The sequence below is a fragment of the Merops nubicus genome, unplaced genomic scaffold (genome assembly GCF_000691845.1).
Source record: "Merops nubicus isolate BGI_N331 unplaced genomic scaffold, ASM69184v1 scaffold17036, whole genome shotgun sequence".
Taxonomy (NCBI): Eukaryota; Metazoa; Chordata; class Aves; order Coraciiformes; family Meropidae; genus Merops; species Merops nubicus.
The window spans coordinates 8,114-29,189 of record NW_008615768.1 but is presented as its reverse complement, the minus strand read 5'-3'; the positions used below and the strand labels follow the sequence as shown (position 1 = coordinate 29,189).

Here is a 21,076-nt window from a genome sequence, read left to right as displayed (position 1 = left end):
AAGGTGATAGACACGCAGCAGAAGGTGAAGCTGGCCGACATCCAGATCGAGCAGCTGAGCAAGACGAAGAAGCACGCCCACCTCACCGACACGGAGGTGATGATGCTGGTGGACGAGACCCGCATGTACGAGGGCGTGGGAAGGATGTGAGTACCGGAGGGCCGGGGGGGCCGGGGCGGTGGGAGGCCGCTTCCCCTCGGCTCTGCCCGGCTGCCGTGCGGAGCGAAGGTCCCCCCAGCCTGGGTGCGCCGGGGCAGCTGGGCTGGAGGCCTTTCCCTTTACAAAGAGCCTGCCAGCTTTCTCCCGATGTGTTCGTTTCTTTCCTTTCTCTCACCGTCTTTAAGTTTTAATTCTAGTGATCTGCTTGAGGAGGCAGTGAGATGTGCTAGGCTTTAGCACAGAATGCTTTTTGACCTTTAAAAGTCACCTAGTTGAAACCCCCTTCAGTGACCAGAGGCATCCCCAAGTAGATCAGGTTGCTCAGAGCCCTATTGAGGCTGACCTTGAATATCCCCAGGGGTGGGGCCTCCACCAGCTCTCCTAGCAGCATGTTTCAGTGTTTCCCAACCATCACAGTAAAAAAACTTACTCCTAATGTCTGATCTAAATCCCCCTTGCAGCAGTTTAAAACCATTGCTCCTCATTCTGTTGCTACATGCTCTTGTGAACCATCCTTCCTTAGCCCTTCAGTGGGCCTCTTCAGGCACTGGAAGGGCACCAGAAGGTTTCTGTGGAGCCTTCTCTGGACTGAACAACCCCAACTCTCTCAACCTGGCCTCATAGGAGAGGTGCTCCAGCAGGCAAAACGCACAAAGCCAGTAACATTATAACAGGCCATCTTCAAGGCAGCCAGTAAGTAACCCCAAGAGCTAAAAAACATCCGGATGGGATGTCATCCAGAGTCACCTGGACAAGCTTAAGCGGTGGGCCCATGTGAACCTCAGGAGGTTCACCACAGCCAAGTGCAAGGTCCTGAACCTGGGTCTGGGCAAACCTCATTGGCTGGGGATGATGTGACAGAAAGCAACCTTTTAGAGAAGGGCTTGTGAGTGCTGGTGGATGAAAAGCTGGGCAGGAGCTGGCACCACATGCACCCACAGCCCAGAAGTCAAACTGAATCCTGGGCTGCATTCAAAGAAGCATGGCCAGCAGATGGAGAGAGGTGATCCTGCCACTCTGCCCTGCTCTGGTGAGACCTCACCTGGAGTACTGTGTCCAGCTCTGGAGTCCTCAGCACAGGAACGACACAGACCTGTTGGGGCTGGGCCAGGGGAGGGACACCAAAATACTCCGGAAGTTGCACCAGGGGAGGTTTTGATTGGATACGAGGCAGAATTTCTTTCCTGAAAGAGTGGTGAGGCATTGGGCCAGGCTGCCCAGGGCGGTGCTGGAGTCACCATCTCTGGAGGGGTTTAAAAAAACATGTGGACCTGCTACTTCAGGTCATGGTAGTGCTGGGTGGATGGTTGGACTTGATGATCTTGGAGGTCTTTTCCAACCTCAGTGATTCTCTGATTTCAGCAGCCTCTGGTAGTAGACCATACCAAATCATTTCAAGTCTGAAACATGTGCTGACCTGATAAATATCACACTAGATTTGTGTTTCTGGTTTGAGAGTATGATGATTTTTCTCTTGCGAGCTGGAGAGCAGCGATGCATCTGCTCAGCTCAGGGCATTGTTTTGAGACACGCTGAATCTGCTCTGACTGCTGCTGAAAGGAGTAGCGGTACCAACCTCCTCCCCATCCTGTTTACCCCACCTTCTCTGTGTTGAATTGGGTGATCACAGAGCTGAGTTGTGAGCCACATCAGACCACAAGTGCCCTGAGCCACCAGAGTGTGGGATGAAACGGCAGGCTGGGCAGGCTGGGGATGATGTCGTCTGCCCTTTGCTGCGAGTTTTCAGCTGAAGTTGAAATCAAGCTCATGGAAATGTTCAGTGTGGCAGAGCCCCATCCTTGGCTCCCAGAGAATCGGCTTTTCCATGTTGGTGAATTAAGTGTTGTGTCTGTGTGGGGGTGCTAGTGACTAGTGATAAATTTTGGTCTCTTGGAAGAGGTGACTGATTTGACCTGGACAGGCTGTAGGTGTAGCAAACGCACGTTTGGAATAGTTATGGGACAACTAGTAAGAGTTTCTTCTGTTGGGTTTTGTCCCAGAGTAGACAGATGAAGCGTAGAAGATAATTCTAGAGTCAATATTTTTAAAGCTTTTTTTTTAGGATCCAAACGTACAGACTACTCCTAGGAGAATTCCCAGCATTGCCTTAAGATAATTTAAAAATATTGAGTGTGTTGGTCTTTGTCATTAATTCAGCTTGTGAGTCAGGTGTGGGCAGCTGGTGGTGTTTCAGCACGGGCTGGAACACCTTGTCCTGTTTTCTGCTTCTGCCTCCTGCTTTGATGTAGAACACACTTACCTTCTTTGTGTCCTAAACCATTTACACTTCCCCTGTGTGCAGCAGCTGTGGCAGTGGCAGGTGTCTGGGGAGTCATTCTGCTTCCCTTGCTGTGAGCAGATGGAGTGGCTGAGGCGAGCGTGCGCCCCGGCACCATCAGAAGCGTTGTGATATGCTGTCATTGCATTATGATAGCGTTAAAAGCTGAACTTTTCATGGGCTTCATTGCACTAGTCACTGTGCAAATGTAGGTTAGAAGAGTGCTCATTCACTTATTTATTTTGTTTACTTTTGTTTTCCTGCCTTAGCTGGACCCGTCATGTCTGTGAGCTCTGTTCTGGCTGCGGCGCTGGAGGCTGCCTTGCCCATGGGCAGTCGTGCTCCACTGTGACCTGTCTGTCTTACCCCCTGCCGTGGAGAACATGCCCCAAGGACACGAGCCCACTCCAGGCCCCCGGAGAGAATTTATTACTGAAATCTGGGCTTTTAGCAAAGCAGGTTAAAGCAGCCCTTGAGCAGGAGTTAAAATCCAAGAGCAGTCTGACATCTTGTCTTCCAGTGAAGACCAAAGGAGGTAGATGGGTTCACTGTCTGGCCTCTCCAGGCTGCCATCTTGTCCCATCCCGATCTGTTTCTCATGTGATCTTTGGGATGTGGCTGTCATCTGCTGTGGGTTACAACAACCGCTTGTGCTTCTTTAGTTCAGAAATTATTTTGTGAATATTTCCATCATCAGTGTTAACTCTGATTATTGGTGCTTTTCAGAGAGCTTGCAGCTTGCTTCAATCGCTAAATTCTTTGAAATAAGTTTTATGCTTCTGTTTCTGTTCTCAAATTTTTTTTTTTTTTTTTTTTTTTTTCCCCTCCTGTAACTCATTTAAGCTGCTACTTAGAATCTCTGGCTGCTGATAGTTTGTTTTTTTTCTCCAGCTCTGGTGGTTAGGGTAGTGTGCAGGGGCCTGGTACATACACTTCTGTAGGATAAGATACTCCAGGTCTTCGTGGAATTTGAAGGCTTGTGGATCTGTGGTGATGTGCTGCATCCTGGGAGGAAATCGGCCTTATTTCTGTACTACTTGGAAAGCAGTTGTGTGGTTTTTGTTCTCTGAACCCTATTTTGAGCCTCCTTCCTTTCTGAGAGCCTTCCCCTGCACTGCTCATGCATGTGAAAGTCCATTTGTTGTTCCTCATCTTGGTCTCTTTGTTTTTTTTTTTAAATTTTGTAGTGTGTATAACATGCAGAGTCCTCGCCGGCCTCCACATGTGGGGCTCAGTTTACTTTTGCTTTTTTGGTCTAACACAAGAAATGTCAGTGCCACATAGTATGAGATGACGAATTGCTGCGTACTGTACATATCCATGAGGCTGGGATATCATCTCAACGGTGGCATCTTGCCAGATACATTTCAATTCTGTTACTTCATACTCTTATGAAAGGCCTGTTACGTAGCCTTAGACAACTATCACCGTGCCAGACTTCTGCTTAAGCTATTTGTGAACTGATATCATCATCTTGCTTTAAGAACTATGCTGAAAGTTTAAGCTTCAGAATTCTGTCTGAATATTTCAGACCTTTCCCTTTACATTCTTTTAACCTATAAAATGGACAAAGTCCTTATTTACAGAAGAAAATTGTCTGACACTTGTGCTAGACACAGTGCAGACAGTGCTGTGCTTTTTCATGCCGTGCCAAAATAGATACACAGTTTTGGGTTGATATTGCTTTATCATCAGTTTGCTTCTACAATAAATGGGAGAATGCTTACAAAAACAAAATTTAAGAAACTAAACATCAAGCCAATACTGCAGCATAACTTCATGTTCAAGGTTTTCTGCAAGTAGAGTATGTGTGTTTCAGTTGTCCCCATAAAACGATTGCGTGATGATAGAATTTTCTGGGGATAGCTGTAATGATGTGATTTTGGCTTTTTTTATTTAGGAGCAGTTCAGATTTTTGGTGACTGAACCATACACAAGTGAAACCAGAGAGAGGATTAAACATTCTTGGTCATTTGTGCTGTGATTCTTGGCTTGGTTCGACAGTGAAGAGCCGTGAATCGCCGTGAGCTCTTCTGGAGCCCAGGGCTGGGTGCAGCTGCAGGGGCCACGTTTTCCCTTCGCGTGTGTGTGCACTTCCCACGCACGCTTCCAGAAACTCACAAAGAACTGAAGGACATGCAAGGCTTAATCTTTATGATTCGGTTGCTAACTATAGGCTGGGGTTTGAAATCCAAGTGGCTTCTCTCAGGCCTATCTCCTTTGGCTTGGGCGTTGTTCTCCCCTTGGGCCCAGCTGCCAAGGAGCTGACAGGTGCTGCAGGACTTAAGTGAGTCCCAGGGACAAGGTTGTGGCTACCAGCCTGTGCTCAATGCGTGATTTGTAAACTTGAAGCTCCTCTCTCTAGCTATTGAAAAAGGGAAGATTTTATTTTCTGCAATAAGTCTGGTGTGGCTAGTTGTTTTGCCAGTGACCAGGCCTGACAAAAATGATATCACCAGCAGGAAGAAAATCCAATAGGCAGACTGTATTGTAGACAAAAGCGTTATGACATGAATGACCGCCGGGGGTACAAACAGATCCATCAGCTGGTACGTAATCGATGCCACCCCCACCGATCGACAATAGGCAGAATAAATAAAGAACCAATGCTTCCCATAGATGGAATAGGAAATAGCCAGGTCAAGAGGTTAATCACATAGGACAAAGGTGGCCACATGACCATCTTGCACTCTCCTAGCCCATATTTGCAAAGGTCTGAACTGACCAGGGCCCAGCTCCAGGGAGAGTCAGGAGGTCTTTCCTTAACCCAGAAGCTCTGTGGAGTGCATCCACTTCACAGACAGACACTCCTCCCTTCCTGCAAGTGGTCCCAGCTTTTATCCCTAAGCAGACACCTGACCTTTGTCAACTCACTGCGGGACCCCTGGGGCTCATTTCCCTTATGGCTCTCCCTGCAGGGCCGGCCGCACCCTGGGGGGAAGTTTCATTTGGAACTACTTGTTTTTTGCTGCAGCCTGAGCAGTGTTCTTCACAGTGTTATGTGTGGACAGGCCTATAAAAGTTTACAACAGCTTTTTAGGGCACTGTCACAGAAAGCAAAAACCAAAATGATGTGTGCAGGGGTGATGCAGTAGTAGTGTGATCAGGTGCCTTCGACTTGGGCAGTGAAGTCAGGGACAGCAGTTGGTCATCATTCTCTTCCTGGTGGGTCAGGAGTGTGAGAGGGGCACAGCTGATCAGTGGGCTTCATGGTTAACTGCTGGCGGTAGTGGGGTACTGGGAGTCTGAACTCTTTGAGTCCTGCTCCAGACCAGAAGGGGAGCTTGTTCTCTCTCTCTTTGGCACAGGCTTCTTTTCCAACTTGACATCTTATGATTTCTCAATCATGCTCCCATCTGGCCCTTCCCCCACTTAGTTCTTGATTCCTGGGCTACTCATTTGTAATCTTCTGGATATCTTGATCTAGTTATAGTTCTCCTGCCCTTCTACTATACATAATTTGTCCATGCAACACTGAAACTTGAGAGAAGAAATTATTTCCATGGCTTGCATGACAGATGTACATCTCTCCTGTTCTAGGAAACCGCTCCATTTCTTTAAAAAAATCAGCTTTAGACAGGGAATTGGTGTAGAATGGATGCATCTGATAAGTCAGTATTTGAACAATGTATAAGCAGCAGAAAAAAGCATCTGAGAATAAAAACAATAGTTAATTTTTCAAAAATAGGTGTTTTAGCCCTACTTTAAATGAACCTGTTGGTTATATTCCCTCCACCTGCTCCATGCACACAGTGATAGAAGGCTGTCCGTACAGCTTTTACTTGATGCTTATCTCCCTTGCCTGGAGACATTTAACTCTTTTTTTAGAACATTTTTTCTGTTGGGACTGGGAATATGACATTCAAATAAACCTGTTGCATTTGTCTCATCTTTATCCCTAATTTTTTCCCTGCCGGTTGTCTAAACAACACAGAGGAAGGAGCTACTGGAGTAAATGTAAAGGAAGTGACATCTAAACTGAGAAAGTAAGGGCCAGAACAAACTACTCACACAGACTGCCATTGTTGCTGGAGGGGCCAGTTTGATCTGCTGTGAGCCAGAGGCAACGTGCTGGGATATAAATGCCAGAGCCTTCAAGAAGTGCAGGACAGCAGTTTGGAGGTTAGGCTGCTTTGGGGAGGGAGTACTGTAGGAAGGCACCTCTCTTTTGTCCCTACCTCCGGAAAGAGGAACCCAAATGCAATTCATCTGTTGCGTCAGTGGCGTGTAGTGCTCTTTAGATACACGCTAAGCAAAATTCTAGGGAGCTTGATCTGCTCATGCTTTTGTGGCTTGCTGTGCCAAATGACTTCTCAAAGAAAGATGAAACATAACTGGCTTATTTCTGATGTTGTCCAAACACTTAAAACATCACTCTGATGTTCTGAAACAGCATGGAACTTCCATTTATTCTACTATTCAGTGGATTTAAAGTACTGTATTTTGAGTCTTTCCCCCCATTTCCTGCAGGAAAAGTTCAAATCAAGGATTAGAGTCCCTGGGGCTGTACTGAGTGCTAGAGCACTTAATTCAGCACACAGGGCTCTTTCTCTGTTTAGTGCAGGCACTTAAATTTGGCTTTCCCGGGGCAGAGGAAAGTGGCCGAAATCAATGGAGCAAAGCAGCACTGTTAGAGCCCCTGTGGTACCCCTCTCTTGCCTGTCATCATGGCCATGGATCTAGCTGTGAGGCAGGCTGTGACAAGCTACCCAGTGCTCAGAGCCACGGCTGTTTGGTGGAGATGCCCAGAGTCAGTCTCTGGTCTGATATGTCTGTGTCAACATAATATGTCAATTTTATACAAAACAGACGTAATATGAACGAGGAATCTAGGTCTGAGCATCCTCTGACCTGGCTGCCTGTTCCAAGCCTGAAAGAAGAGGGCTTTAAATCACAGCACCCACATTAAAATGTTGAAGTAAAATACAAGGAAACAATCCTGTGGGGTGGGATCACAATGTTACACAAATTTAATACAGAGATGCGAGAACCTAAGCGCTGAACTCAGGAATGCTACAACTGCTATTTTTATTTTTGTTTTCTCTGAAACTGGTTGCTGAATTAACAGAATGTTTCAGCCACTTTAAAAAAAACAACCAACAAAAAAACCCAAAAAAACCCCAAACAAACATAAAACCCCCAAACAAACAAAAAATAAAACCAGAACCCAGTCCCTTAAAAAAATCCTCCACCAGGCTTCCTGACAAGAAACAATTTTCCAAAACAACCTCCAGCCTTTTTGGTCCATAAATGCTGATTCTAGAGAGTTTGTTCTTACTGATTAGGAAACAACAGTCTGATTGTTTTAGTGCTAGCTAATTTGACCCTAGCATCCAGAAATACCTCTGTACTCATGTTATGCTTGAATTCTTTTGACTGGGTTATCTTTACATCCACTTCTGGGGTGTTTGCTGTAGTTCGTTCTTTGATGCTTTGCGGTGTGTAGAAGCCAAGGCTGAGCTATTTAACAACCACAAACTGATAGTTGGGTCGTCCTCCTCACTTAGCATGTCAAAGCTTTCTTCCTGGGCAAGGCATGAAGCATTTTTTATTTTTTCTTGCTACTGTGGATGGGTTTTCTTTTTAAAAGACATGTATCCTGGTTTTGCTAGTTTTCCTGTGTAGGCTCTTAGTGCTGGACTGCTGCTGAGAAGGGTAAAATTAACTTTGCCTGTCAGAGTATAGCAGTATCTCCATCTCATATACAGGGCAGTGATGGTGCCCCTGGATTCGGCACTGGGGAGGCCACAGCTTGAGTCTTGAGTTCAGTTGTGTGCACCACAGGACAAGATGGACATTGAGGAGCAGGTCCAGAGAAGAGCAACGAAGCTGGCGAGGGCTCTGGGGAACATGGCTTGTGAGGAACAGCTAAGGAGCCTGGGGGTGTTTAGACTGGAGAAGAGGAGGCTGAGGGGAGACCTTGTTGCTCTTTCCAACTCCATGAAAGGAGTTTGGAGTGAGGTGGGGGTTGGTCTGTTCTCCTGAGTAACCAGTGATAGCACAAGAGGAATTGGGCTGAAGTTGCAACTGGGGGAAGTTTTGATTGGATATTAGGTAGAATTTCTTTCCTGCCAGAGTGATGAGGCATTGGCCCAGGCTGGATAGGGAGGAGGTGGACTCCTCATCTGTGGAGGGGTTCAAAAAATGTGTGGATGTGTTACTTCAGGACATGGTTTAATGGTCATGGTAGTGCTGGGTTGGTGGTTGGACTTGATGATCTTGGAGGTCTTTTCCAACCTTAATGATTCTGTTATTCTGTGTCACTGCATTTACTGCTGCAGAGTTCACCTTTCAGGCATGAGGATATTTACCAACAGAAAAAAAACTTCCTAAAAGTAGACATTTCTTTAGGATTGTTTGATCAGGATTTTCATGCCAATGTTTACTTGTTTGTGTTTACCTAGATGAGTGTTCATTAGATGTTGTGGGAGGCTTTTTTAGTTGTTGTGGGTTCTGGCTTGTTTTTTAAATGTTCTTCCTTAGAAATTTGTAGGGAATTATTAAAAATACAAGAGACCTTAGAAATGGATCTTGACTTCCCATTACTGGAAAAATTTGTTTTGCTTTCTGCTGCTTGCAAATTTCAAATACGGTACAACATATACTGCAGGAAAATCAATTCAAAGTGCATCTGCTAGTAGACATGCTGTGGTCATTTGAGTTTCCATTAGTTACAGGTCGCCATTGCTACATACTAAAAAATTACATTAAAGCGAAATTAGAAGATAAACCCACTAAACTGGGGATATAGTGAGGAAAAGCTGCTTGTGGAGATTGCAGCTTCATGAACTGCAAGCTGTGTTTGAACAATTTTCCCCACATGATTCCAATCTCAAATGTTATGAATTCATGTAAAAGAAAGAGGCATTTGCTTTTTTAAAAAATATTCCATTTATGTTGATTGAGCCTTCAAAAAGAATTGGTGTTCTTTAAAAGCAGACCACTGTACTATTTTATTATTTTGGATTGTGCTGTATTTAGTACCTAGAAGTCTATTCCTCCTTTCTTTTTTTAAAGAACCAAGCATGAACAATGGTATAAATCTACCATCTAGTTAAGCGTCTGGCAATGCAGAAACTGCTGTTTGCAAGCTGTGTTACTATCTTGGCTTTAGGTAATGTAATATGCTGTAGCTATTGACAGATTAAAAAAAGAAAAAAGTGAAAACTCAATGTAAACATGGCCTGAAGTGCAGAAGTAACCTCAGCGCCCTTCACTGGGGCAGGACGGACAAGTTGGGCCAGTCTGTGGAGATGTCTGAGGAAGCAAACAGCACGGCACTTTTTGCTCTCTTCCATTAGCTCCTTAAAGTAAATAGGTTAATGGCTTACAAGTGTTCATCTGAGTAAAAGTTACCCTTGCTGTGGCCTGCATAAGTCCTGGGCTGGCCGGCTTCCAGCGCCGCTGATCCCTGGCTGTGGGCAGGCCGAGTCTGCACAGGTTCTGCTGCCCACCTGAGGTGCTGCCAGTGTATTCCAGCCCACGTCTCCTTCCCAAAGAGCTCTTGGTGCAGGTCCACCTCTCTCAGGGCAATACCAGAATGACACGTGAGCTATAACTGCTGTTCCTGAGAGGTGTTTGTAGATAATCCTCCTGATATGAGCTGCAACGTTTGTTTTGCTTTAAGGCAGGTGCTGCATTGGCAAGGGAAGGGGGCATAGTTAGCTTTAGGTATATTGAGAGTGACCCCACGAGCGACTGACCACTAAAATAAAAACAAACATAGGAAAAGCTTCAACTAATCTGCTCCCAACCATCTGTTTCTGAAAAAACTGTAGTTGAGGCGCATGATCTGGTGAATAGGACATTCAAAATCAGACTGTAAAGTGTGAAACCCTTAGACATGAAAGGTGGCAGCACAGGCTATAATTAGTCATGATTTTCCTTTTTTTTTTTTTTTTTTTTTTTTTTTTAATATTGCCTCTGTGTCATGCTTGGCACTGGGTAGTTCATCTAGGATGACTATAACTGGAGCTTTCTGGGGCCTAAGCAGTCCCTGTTGTTATCTGCACAGGGATTCATTTACAGAAGGGTGAGCAGGCTCCAGGAGAGTGGAAGACGAGTCCTGGGGCTTGGAGTTGTTCACAGCCAGCTCCTCTCAGAGCAATCTAGATTGCTTGGGATCAGCTCCTTGGAAGCCTCTCTTCCATTGACTTTGAGCAGTGCTTAAAATGCAGTAATCCCCTGCTGAGTATGCTCAAAGCTTGAACAGCAGCGCAAGTTCAGAATTAAAACGTGTCTTTAAATAGAAAAGGACATGACTGGACTTAGCCCAACTTCTCTTATGGAGTAGTCTCATGAAAACACTTGATTTCAAGGAGCAGGCTGTTCCATGAAAATAACTGTGTTGTGTGGTAGTGCAGCATGTCAGGCTTTTTAGAAATATGATGAACATGTTGAAATAATGTTACAGCTTTGCACAAAGTTGTTAGTTTTCTTTTCAGCGTCTCAAGTTTTTGCAGAGAATTTCCCAAATGCAGTGGGAACTGTAAAGCTGGCCTTATAATGACCCTTTGTGTGAGCTGGGAGCCAGGGTGAATCTACCTTGAGGTCTGTCATTATTCTGTGAAAGTAGCACTGGAGTGTTCCTACCTGTAAAATCATCTCTCTGAAATCAGGCAGAGGGAGGGAGAAATGCCAAGGCTTCCCCTGGTACCCTGCATAGGTTCCCGCAGTGGTCTGCATGGACCCAAGCAGGAAGAGTTGCTTTGTGGACTAGCAGGAGGACTAGAGCCCCATAGCCTGCTGTGGCTCCTTCCCTCTGGGTTTTACTGCTTAAATATGAACAGTCTCTTGCACCAGCAAGCTGTGGAGAAGAAACACCCCAACCATGGTCCCTAAACAGAACAGGAAGAGGAGAGCATGCTTGTGTCTGGGTCGGATGCCTGCCACCAAAAGCTTCAGATGTAGAGGTTGAAGTTGGTTGCAGTTGCAAGTAGTTGAAAATAGGGATTCTTAATGGAAAAACCTTAACTTATGAGCATCACTAGTACTCCACCTTTAATAACTTTAATGACTTATATGTCATAATGAAGAGTGGTGTATGCTGAACAAACATCTCCATAACCTCATTCATTAAGAGACAAGTCTTTCAGTAGCTAAAGTAAAGCAAACAGCACATTTTGGTGCAAACAAGATTGAGTTATGGAATTACTGACACTATATGAGCATCTCTTGGTGGGTGTGTACATGTGACACAAAGGAGCAGACAGATTATGAAGTTGATGGCATTGATGACCAGCCTGACTAGAGCCTGAAGACATTATTGACTCGGACATAAAGGAGTGCTGTATAAACACTGAATAAACAGGCACCATTTCTAGAAATTTATCATTGGGAAGGGGTACGAGATCCCTTCAGAAGGGAACAAGCAAGGAGTCTCAGAGAGTGTATAAACTGCTTTCTCTGCCTTAGGGAAACAAAACTCGTGTGGAGCTAGCAGAGGGATGAAAATAGAAACAAGTAGGAATATTTAGAGTGAGGTTACTCTTGCAGTTCCCTTGTTCTCTATTTTTGGTCCTCGTACTGCTCTTGAGGGCCAGCAGTCACGGGGAGACCAGAGCACATAGGTATAACTAACTCATAGCTTTGTCCCTCTGCTGGAGCTGCTCTTGTTGGCAGGCCAGGCCTGGCTGTCTTTGAGGACCCCTCTCCTCCATAGCTTTCTTTTCGAGTCTTCTTTGTTCTGAGTTTTTACCTTCATGTATGGACACTGGAAAAATTGCTGAGTATCTGGAATAGGGCAAATCCTGCCTGGTTTTTACTAGCCATTCCCTTTGAAATCAGTGTCCAGCTGACATGTGTTGCTCTTGTCTGTTCTGACCCAGGTATTTCTGGTGTCATTAAACAACTGTGAAAAAGTTCCTGTGTGGACGGGTGGTTGTTACTGAGCTTTACAATTGCCTCGGTGGTGCTGAGCAGTTTTCTGAATCACTGTTCCGTTTGATAGCTTGGGGGTTGTGTTTGACAGATCTATTTGTGTGTGATGTGAAGCTGCACTGGGAGAAGGCAAACACAACTGTACTTGCTTAACTGGAAGAGGATTTGGTTTGCTGCTTGTCTTCTGTGGACTGTCAATCCTTAAAAGCCATCCCAGCTCAGCGTAAAAACTCCCAGAGCTTGGAGCCTCCTGTGGCGGACTCTAGCAGAGTGGTATATGGAGGTAGCTCTTGGGGGCTGGTCACGTTGCCTGCCAAGCCCAGCATCACAGAGCAGAAATCTGCTCCTCAGATGCAGTGGCTCTGATGTGGGGCCAGTTTTCAGCTGGTGCTGTACCTCCAGACACTGAGTGAATGAAGTTCCTGTGTTTGAAAGGCTTGTTCACAGACTCAGGGACAAACTGAACATCCTCAGAACCTCCCATGGCTCTTTCATGAGCTTAAAAAATCATAAGTAAAGCAACCACATTTTACTAAAACCAGACAGTAGAATGACCCTGTCCTTTTTCTCTAGCTTGGTGAGAGAAGAAAAATTATCAAGTTGGTGCTTTACTTAGGATAATTGAAAGAAGGAAACCCAGATGAAATTTAAATGTTGGCTTGTTACAAGTGCCCTGCAGCACCTCATACCTCATGATCACAGCAAGCCTCTGCTTTTTACAAGTGCTGCCATAAGCCACACTATTTTCTTTGGTAAAAGCTACAGCTGAGATCCCCAAAATTTGTGTATCCCAAGCTGGAAGCTGTAACAGTGATAAGGTTTTTTGAGTCCTTATGTTGGAAAGTGAAGCTGCAAATTTAAATAGTTAACTGTGGATGTGGACTTATAGCTTCAACTTCAGGAAAACTGGCCTCTGACAGCTTACATGTCAGTGCCTGTGTGCTTTAGGCTGTGAGGGCTCTGTGGTCTTGCATCAGGGAACTAAAATGGGTGTCTTGAAGCTGGCACTGCTGAAGACCTCCTGAAGGATGCTGCTGGCCAAGTCAGGGACATTTGATCTGCTTGAGCCAGCGTGTGAATGGACATGGGTTCTAGCCCACTATTTTATGGCAAATAAAATTGGGGTGGTTCTATTTGTGTCCGGCTGCCGACACGAGTCTCATCAGTGCTAACTTTGGCCATCCAGTTTTAATTTGCTGTTGCATGTCTGCCAGGGCATTGCAGGAGGGTGGCAGGCAGGCATGGAAGGAGGCTATTTTCCCCAGTGATTGCTGTTGACATTTGTAGAACAGAAGTGAAGTCGGCTGCTTATTTGTTCCAAGGTTTTGGCGCCTGCAGTGGTTCTCACCAGCTGGGGTTGCTCAGTGCCTGTGGCCCAGTAGGGACCTCCCTGCCTGCAGCGTGGGAAACATTGCTCAAGCTGGGTTGCTGTTGAGCTGTGTTTCATAGACTGGGGGCATCAGTGAAACCAAACTGATCCATCTTGGTGCACATTTTGGGGAAGCAGCTGAAAGGTATTTAATTCTTCTTCTTTGCTGTCCCCACAGATGAAGGAAGCAATTTAGGAAATGTTCATGTACGCACACACGGGCTCAGGGAAGCTGTGACGTGGGACAGAACTGATGGCTTTGTTTACTGAGGGAATCTTGCAGCTTTGATTTTTCACTGATGGCAGCAACTGCAGAAGCAAGGCACAATTTTAGTCTTTACCCCAAAATCTACAAGGAATGTGTATGTGAAGGCTAATGTTTCCAGGCTCAATGCAAGAGTGTCAGAATGACGTGGTTGCTGGTGGTCCTGGAATCATAGAATCATTAAGGTTGGAAAAGACCTCCAAGATCATCAAGTCCAACCATCCACCCAGCACTACCATGACCATTAAACCATGTCCTGAAGTACCACATCCACACATTTTTTGAACCCCTCCACAGGCGAGGACTCCACCATCTCCCTGGGCAGCCTGGGCCAATGCCTCATCACTCTGGCAGGAAGGAAATTCTTCGTCATATCCCATTGAAACCTCCCCTGGTGCAACTTCAGCCCATTTCCTCTTGTGCTATCACTGGTTCCTTGGGAGAAGAGACCAACCCCCACCTCACTCCAACATCCTTTTGTGGAGTTGGAGAGAGAAACAAGGTCTCCCCTTAGCTGCCTCTTCTCCAGACTAAACAATTTCAGTTAAAAAGTAGCTTGGAAAGTAGCTTCTCTCTGACTGGATCCAGGCTCTGCATCTAATAGCAATGTAAATAGTGTCTTTTTCCTAGAAGTGTGTCCATGGACTTGATTTTTCAGAAGATTGAGCAAAACCTGCATTTCATTTCAGCAGCCTGGTGTGTGCTGGCAACTGAAAACATTATCAGTGTGTGAAAATGGATTGTGGAGGCATCTAGTGTACTAGGGAGAAGTGAGGGGACAAAGAGTATGAGTGAGCTGTGTTGTAAAGAACAGGAGCAGATATAGCACAACGTGACACTGGTAATAAGCATGAGCTGAGGCTGGGAAGAAATTTCAGAAAATGGCAATATAAAAGGTATATTGGAAGTTTATGTAGGAAAGAGGAGGTGAAGCAGAGCACAGGAGTGAAGTGGGAGCAAGAGGAGGAAGCAATAGCTGAGTGCAGTTAAGTGCAAGCACTGAAGAGAGTATTAATTGGAACCCTGTTATAATTAACCACAGCTCTGCTCCCGTGCATGTCAGGAATGCACTTGGCAGGTAGTTTTCTTTGCAGCTGTTGTGTTGCTGAGGAAGAGTGTGCTGGGTTTCAAGCCAAGCAGCAAATCCCTGTTTGTGTTTACCGGGCCCTGAGCAAGTATGTTAATAATGTCACTTGTCATGGGAGATGGCACTGCAAACCGATTCCAGATTTTTCAGTAGCAGACAGGGAATTCACTCTGATTCTGCCCTGTCTAAAGCTGCTCATTTTAACTGTTCAAGCATGAGCTCTTGTCACCTGGCAGGAAGGCAATGACCCTAGTTTGTGGTGGAGGGAGACCTTGACCTCGTTGGTATGACGCATTGAGGCTCCTTCTAAATCCCCTGGGGGACATTCTAAGTAGGGAAGGGGCGAATCTGCATCTTGGACATTCTTTATGTCTGGAAGGATGAAAAACAACCATGGAGGGATCCTAAAATTCATTTGAACTTAGTTGTCCTTTACCTCTTTGTGGGATGCCAGTGCCATGTGCTGGAGAGCTGCTTTGGATGCTGATGTGCCTTCAGAGGCTCTTCTGAGCAAGTCGGGCAGCTTTTTGCATGCTGTCAAGTAGGATTGCTATGACTGAGATGTGATTGAGGCATCTTCCAAATCCCTTTGGCGATTAAAAAACAACACATTGAAATGGCTGTTATTTCCATTCAAGTGACCAATTCTCACCCCACAGGAGAACTCTCTGAATGTAGGAAGCATGCGAATTTGGAGGTCAGTGAGGGTGTGTTAAAGCCAAGCCCTAGGCAGTGGGAGCTGTGAAAACTCAAGTAAAGGCAGGTGTACTGTGGCTCCGTGCTCTTGCTGGAGGTGCTTGCCCTCCATCATCAAATCACGGAAGGGCTTGGGTTGGAAGAGACCTTCACAGACCATCCAGTCCAACCCTTCCTGCCCTGAGCAGGGAGATCTTCCACTAGATTAGGTTGCTCAAAGCCCCGTCAAACCCGACCTTGAACGCTTCAGGGATGGGGTACCCACAGCTCTTCTGAACAGCCCATCCCAATGTCTCAGCACCTGAACTGTAACATAGTTCCTCCTTATGTCCCACCTAACCCTGCCCACCTTCAGTTTAAAAACTTTGTCCCTTGTCCTGTTACTACAAGCCTGGTAAAAAATTGCCATGTTTCTTTCTTATAAGCTCATTTTACATATTGGAATTCCTCAGTAAGGTCTCCCCAGAGCCTTCTCTTCTCCAGGCTGAACAATACCAACACTCTCAGCCTTTCTCTGTAGAAAGCTTTGCTTTTATTAAGCAGGCTTGTTTAGCTTGTGTGCACTAAAATGATAATGACTGGCTTTCACCCCTTGGAAGCGTCTTGCTTGACTACATGTCATCAATTGATTTAGATCCCTTTGAAGGGAATGTGGTGACAGTCTCCCTTTGCTACCTGTGGACAAGAACTGCTTTCAGATCATTCAAGGACACTAAATGACAGAGGGAGACCTGTGTGCATCCAGTTCTTCCTCGCAGATGATGGGTGAGATGAATGAGTAAACCTTTGAAGCCAGCATGGTGGTTTGTGGGAGCTGTCCTAGCAATTTCTTCTGCCCCTGTTCAGAGCACATGGGCTGAGGATGACTGCTTTGCAGAGGTCACTGGGGTTTATGCTTGGTGTGCAGCTAGGTGTACAACAGATGTGAAAAAAAAATCCAACGGTTGTCTGTCTCTTCTTTTTCACTTGTAGGTTTATTCTTCAATCTAAAGGAGTGATTCATAATCAGCTCTTAGAAAAACAGAGAATAGCTGAAGAGAAAATTAAAGAATTAGAGGTAAGTCTTTGGCAGGTAATGGTGATGAAAATAGGACATTGAAGGTCAACAAGATGCTATTTGCTGCATCCCTTGTTTTTATCTGGTACTTCTCATTCTGAAGGATTGTAGCTACCTGTTACAAGTAACCTGCAAGTAATTCACGTCATTTGGTTCTACAACCCTAGTAGGAAATGGTTGTTGGTGCTGTGTCCTGATGTGAAAACTGAAGGGTGAGGGATTTGAATGAGATTAGTAGGAACAAGGTTTAGAACTGGCAAAATGCTGTTTGTGTGCTTATTTGCAGCAGGTAGGCGATATGAAACTTTGCTAGTGCTATGGATATTAGAAGTTCACACTGGCTTGGAACAATTGCACAAATTCATGGAAGAGAAGTCTATTGAGGATTACCAAATATGTAGAAATGGCATCCTGCTCAGGAAGTCTCAGAGCTAAAAATGTCTGGAGGCTGGGAAAGTATGAGCAGGAAGTACTGTATGTGCCTGCCTTGTCCTTAGCCCCTGCCTGAGGCATCTGCTTGTGGCTGCTGCTGAAGACTGGATCTAGGGGTAGATGGGACTTTGTTTTGTTGGTGTGGTCAGAGCACCTCTGTGTTCTTATGTTTATCTGGTTGAAATAGTCAAGGCAGAGCAGAATATCTAGGAAATATAAAGTAGTGTCCGTGCAAGTTCCAGTGTTCAAACTCGTTATCTAGTGAATCTTGGCCATCTTTGAGTTGGCTACATGGACAGCTTACAGTTCTTTGGAGAAGATGTTCAAAATGTACTTTTCCAAGGCCATTGGTGTATTTTTTCTTAATGACCCTAAAATATAATTAATACAAAACCCTGTTCCTACTGTTTTGGGAAATGACAGAGAAAACAAAGGCTGAGTTCTGTCAAGGTGCTTATCTCGGCTGTTAGTGTTTTGCAGAAAGTCAATGTGGAGACCAGCTATGCTGGGACAAGGAGGAATAGGAAGTCTGTGCTCAGGCTTACTCCAGTGTGGTTCTGTTTCCATTGTCTCCTATTTTACACTATAGTGGTTTTTTTTTTTTTTTTTTTTTTTCTTCTTCTTTTAAAGCTCAGCTTGCCTATGCAGCTGTAGGACAAGCACATCACCATGTGTTCTGTTGCCTGGAGTGTTTTCTGTGCCAGACACTAAAGGGTTTTTGTGTTTCTGGCCATGAGAACTTTTTCTGCACAGAGGGGGGAGAAAAAAAGTACTCCATAGATAGGCTGTATATTTAAGGTGGTGTTGGTGCAGGCAAGGCACAGGGAGCTTTTGTGGTTATGTGATAAAAGCAACTGCATCCTGGCTACTCTGGAGCCATCCCAGATGCTGGTGGCTTTGCACAAAGAAAACTCTGCAACTGGGCTTGGGGAACTTCATAACAAGATGTCTGGATTTGGAAGCGATTGGAGTGTGGTTGGCAGCTTCTGGTTACAAACTGCCCATGGGATCCCTTGCTGCAAGGGCCATCGGGCTGTGGTCAGCATTTTGGCTACTGTGCCCTTCAGCTGTGCATCTCATTTTCTTCCTGTTCCTAGTGGAGAATGATCTTACCTCCTGAACTTTCTGATTGCTGAGTTCAGCAGAATGGATGGAATCCACCCCCCCAAATTATAACCTTTCCCATTCTTGCACAAAGGCTCAGAGTTGATTGCTTTGCGAAAGTATTTTTTTCTGCTTCATAACTCCCTGTTGCTTGAGTCTCTGGCTATGGCCACTGAATTCAAGTTCTCAGCGTTGGGGACTGTCTCGAAAGGTGTTGGGAGTAGGAATATGGTTGCCACATGGCATGGTTTTTCTTTTAAGCCATGGCTCAAATCACCAAAACATTTTAAGTAGATGTTCAAGTGCATCTTCCAGCTGTCTGGCAGCTTTGTGAAAAGGATTTTCCTTACGCCTGGAATTCCCCATGGAACAGGACAAGCTTTTAGACTGACAACTACTGGAAACTGAGATGTCAGGAGAAATACCTGCGTCCAAGTCAGAGAGCACTTATCACAGAAGTAGGTTTTTGCTGTCCTGAAAACAATTTGTGACAGAAGCAGGAAAGAATTTGAAGAATTTGAAACTTTGTGACCTTGTGCTTCCACTGCATTATTGTAAAATAAATACCAAACCAAGATAGGTTAAAACTTCTCTCCATCTGTTATTAAAACAGGAAGGATTTTAAAGCTTAGGTTTATATTTCGCATTGTTAACTACCTTGTTGCTTGCATTTCTCACTTTGCGTAGCTGAATCAAGCTGGCCAGAGTAATCCTCCAGTACCCACGGCAGGCTGAGCTGCTTACTCGTGTCATGTGAGCTTGAGACAGTTATGCCTTGATATTGCCAAGGTATTGTGAAATGTGTATTTTTGATAGAAGCGTAAATTTGAGGAGTGCTTTTACTGCCAGGTTGGTGCTGTTTGCAGAAGAGGGCGGCACGGAGGGCTGGGCCCTGCTGAGTGGTTCTGTAACTCCAGCCAGCTGTGCAATGAGGAAAGCTCCTGAGCGCTGACTGTTAGGTGGAAATGTGGCCTTTAACCTGCTTCAGGGAAGTCAGCTGGCCTTGCTGACATTCACAGCTGTCAGAGTGATCTTTGAAAGCAGCGTGGGTTTTGCATCTGGTTTGGAAGCTTCTTTCCCCCCTCCTCTGATAGTCTCCGCTGTGATGCGTGATTGCAGTTACTCCATCTCTCCTCACCGCTGGGTCCCTTCGGTGGTGAAGCAGCACATTGCCTTTGTCCAGGCAACGCTCGTTTGGTCCTCTCTGCTGCTCAGGGGAGAACCAGACCTGTCTTTGTACAGGTCTGTGAAAATAAGGCTTGGCTGAAATAGGCATTGGGAGCACTGGGTGAGGGGAAGGGTGTTCTGGGAATGCTGAAGTGCTGCGGGTGTGTGTGAGGGGCAGATGCGTAGCCAGCCTCTCTGCAGCTACCTAGCCTTGGCAAAAGCTACCTCTTACCTACCTCTGCAAGGTAGCTTTGCCCTTTTCCAGTTAAAGCCAAGGTATGAACGTCAATAGATATGTGTAGGTATGGGGCATTCTTAACTTCAGGACCTGAATAAAATCCTTTGGAATGCAAATAGCCTGCCCAGGCTTGCTGGCAAGGTACACGTGCCTGCTAAAGGCAGTGCCAGTGAGGCTTACAGAAACCTGCTTGAGTCTTGCAGGGATGGATGACACGGGCTCGCTGCTGGCACGGGAGGTGTCCTGCATAGCAGCAGCCATTGGATTTTTCCAGTTCTGATACGATCAAATTCTTTTTGTGTTTCACAGTACAAGAGGTATGTGTTAAATCTATTTTGAAAGCATTCTAAAGGGATGAGCACAGACTCTTTTTAGATCAGCAGTGTTTGTGCAGTATTAAGAGAAAAACCAAGTAATGTTTTTCTTCCCTTGTTTTTAAGGAAACACGATATGTGAGTGGTGGAACAATGCTTTGTGTCAGGAAATGTTATCCGTTTCCATTGTGGGGCTAGATGGATTCTGTTTATAAATGTGGCATTTTAAAAAGAACAAACTCTATGATGTTATAAAGACATGGAAAATTGATTCTTCATTAGGGGTGGAGAAAGTGATTGTCACTGTGTTTTCTCTGATAATATCTGATTGTCCCCTTCTCTCCTGCTATATTCAGCATGTTTAGTTGTCAGGCGTTGTCAGACTGAATTGCTAAAAATAACAAACAGGGGGGAGGCTCTGCTGGGCAGCTCTGCCTGCTGTGTGCCACTGAATCTAGCTCCTTCATGAAAAGGGCAAAAGCAACCTGCAGCTTTCTGGCTGAATTGGATTTTGATTTTAAACTCTGACCACAACATTCTTGTGTGCTTGTTTCCCAGGCAATTCTTTCACATGTGTAGGAGACTGCTAGTTTACTGCTGCAGAGATAAAGAGTTATTTGTTTTCTTCTCTGTCTGCCTGGAGTAGAAAATATGATTGGGAAAGCTATACCTAAGTGCTTGATTTCTAGTTCAGAAATTCTTCAAGTGATCCCTAAAATGCCACGTCCAATTGCCCTTATCTGACACAGAAAACATCTTTGATCTTGTTCATGGTGGATAACTGAACACTCTGCTCTCAAACGTCACTGTGCTCTACATTTAAAGGCTTAGATGGTGTTGCAGGGCTCCTCCCTGGTAAAAGTAGAAAGTGCTGACTGCACTGCAGTGTCTGATGGTGACCAGACATCAGAGGTAACAACAGACTTCTTCCCTGGTGCTGCCTGGTGCCAGACTTACTTCAGCTTCCCTTTCTCTAATCTCTCTGTAGGAGCTTTAAAATGGCATTGCTGCAGCCCCGAGGTGTAATGGTG

General features: G+C 45.3%; 1 protein-coding gene across 1 annotated transcript; it reads left to right on the top strand.

Annotated features, from left to right (window-relative positions):
* Positions 1–6: 6 nt before the first annotated feature.
* PFDN1 (prefoldin subunit 1) lies at positions 7–16,790 on the top strand (the record flags this gene model as incomplete). The annotated part of the gene is made up of 2 exons (XM_008942641.1): positions 7–146; positions 16,706–16,790. Coding segments are annotated over 2 exons (225 nt in total), but the record flags the coding sequence as incomplete, so codon positions are not given.
* Positions 16,791–21,076: the final 4,286 nt, after the last annotated feature.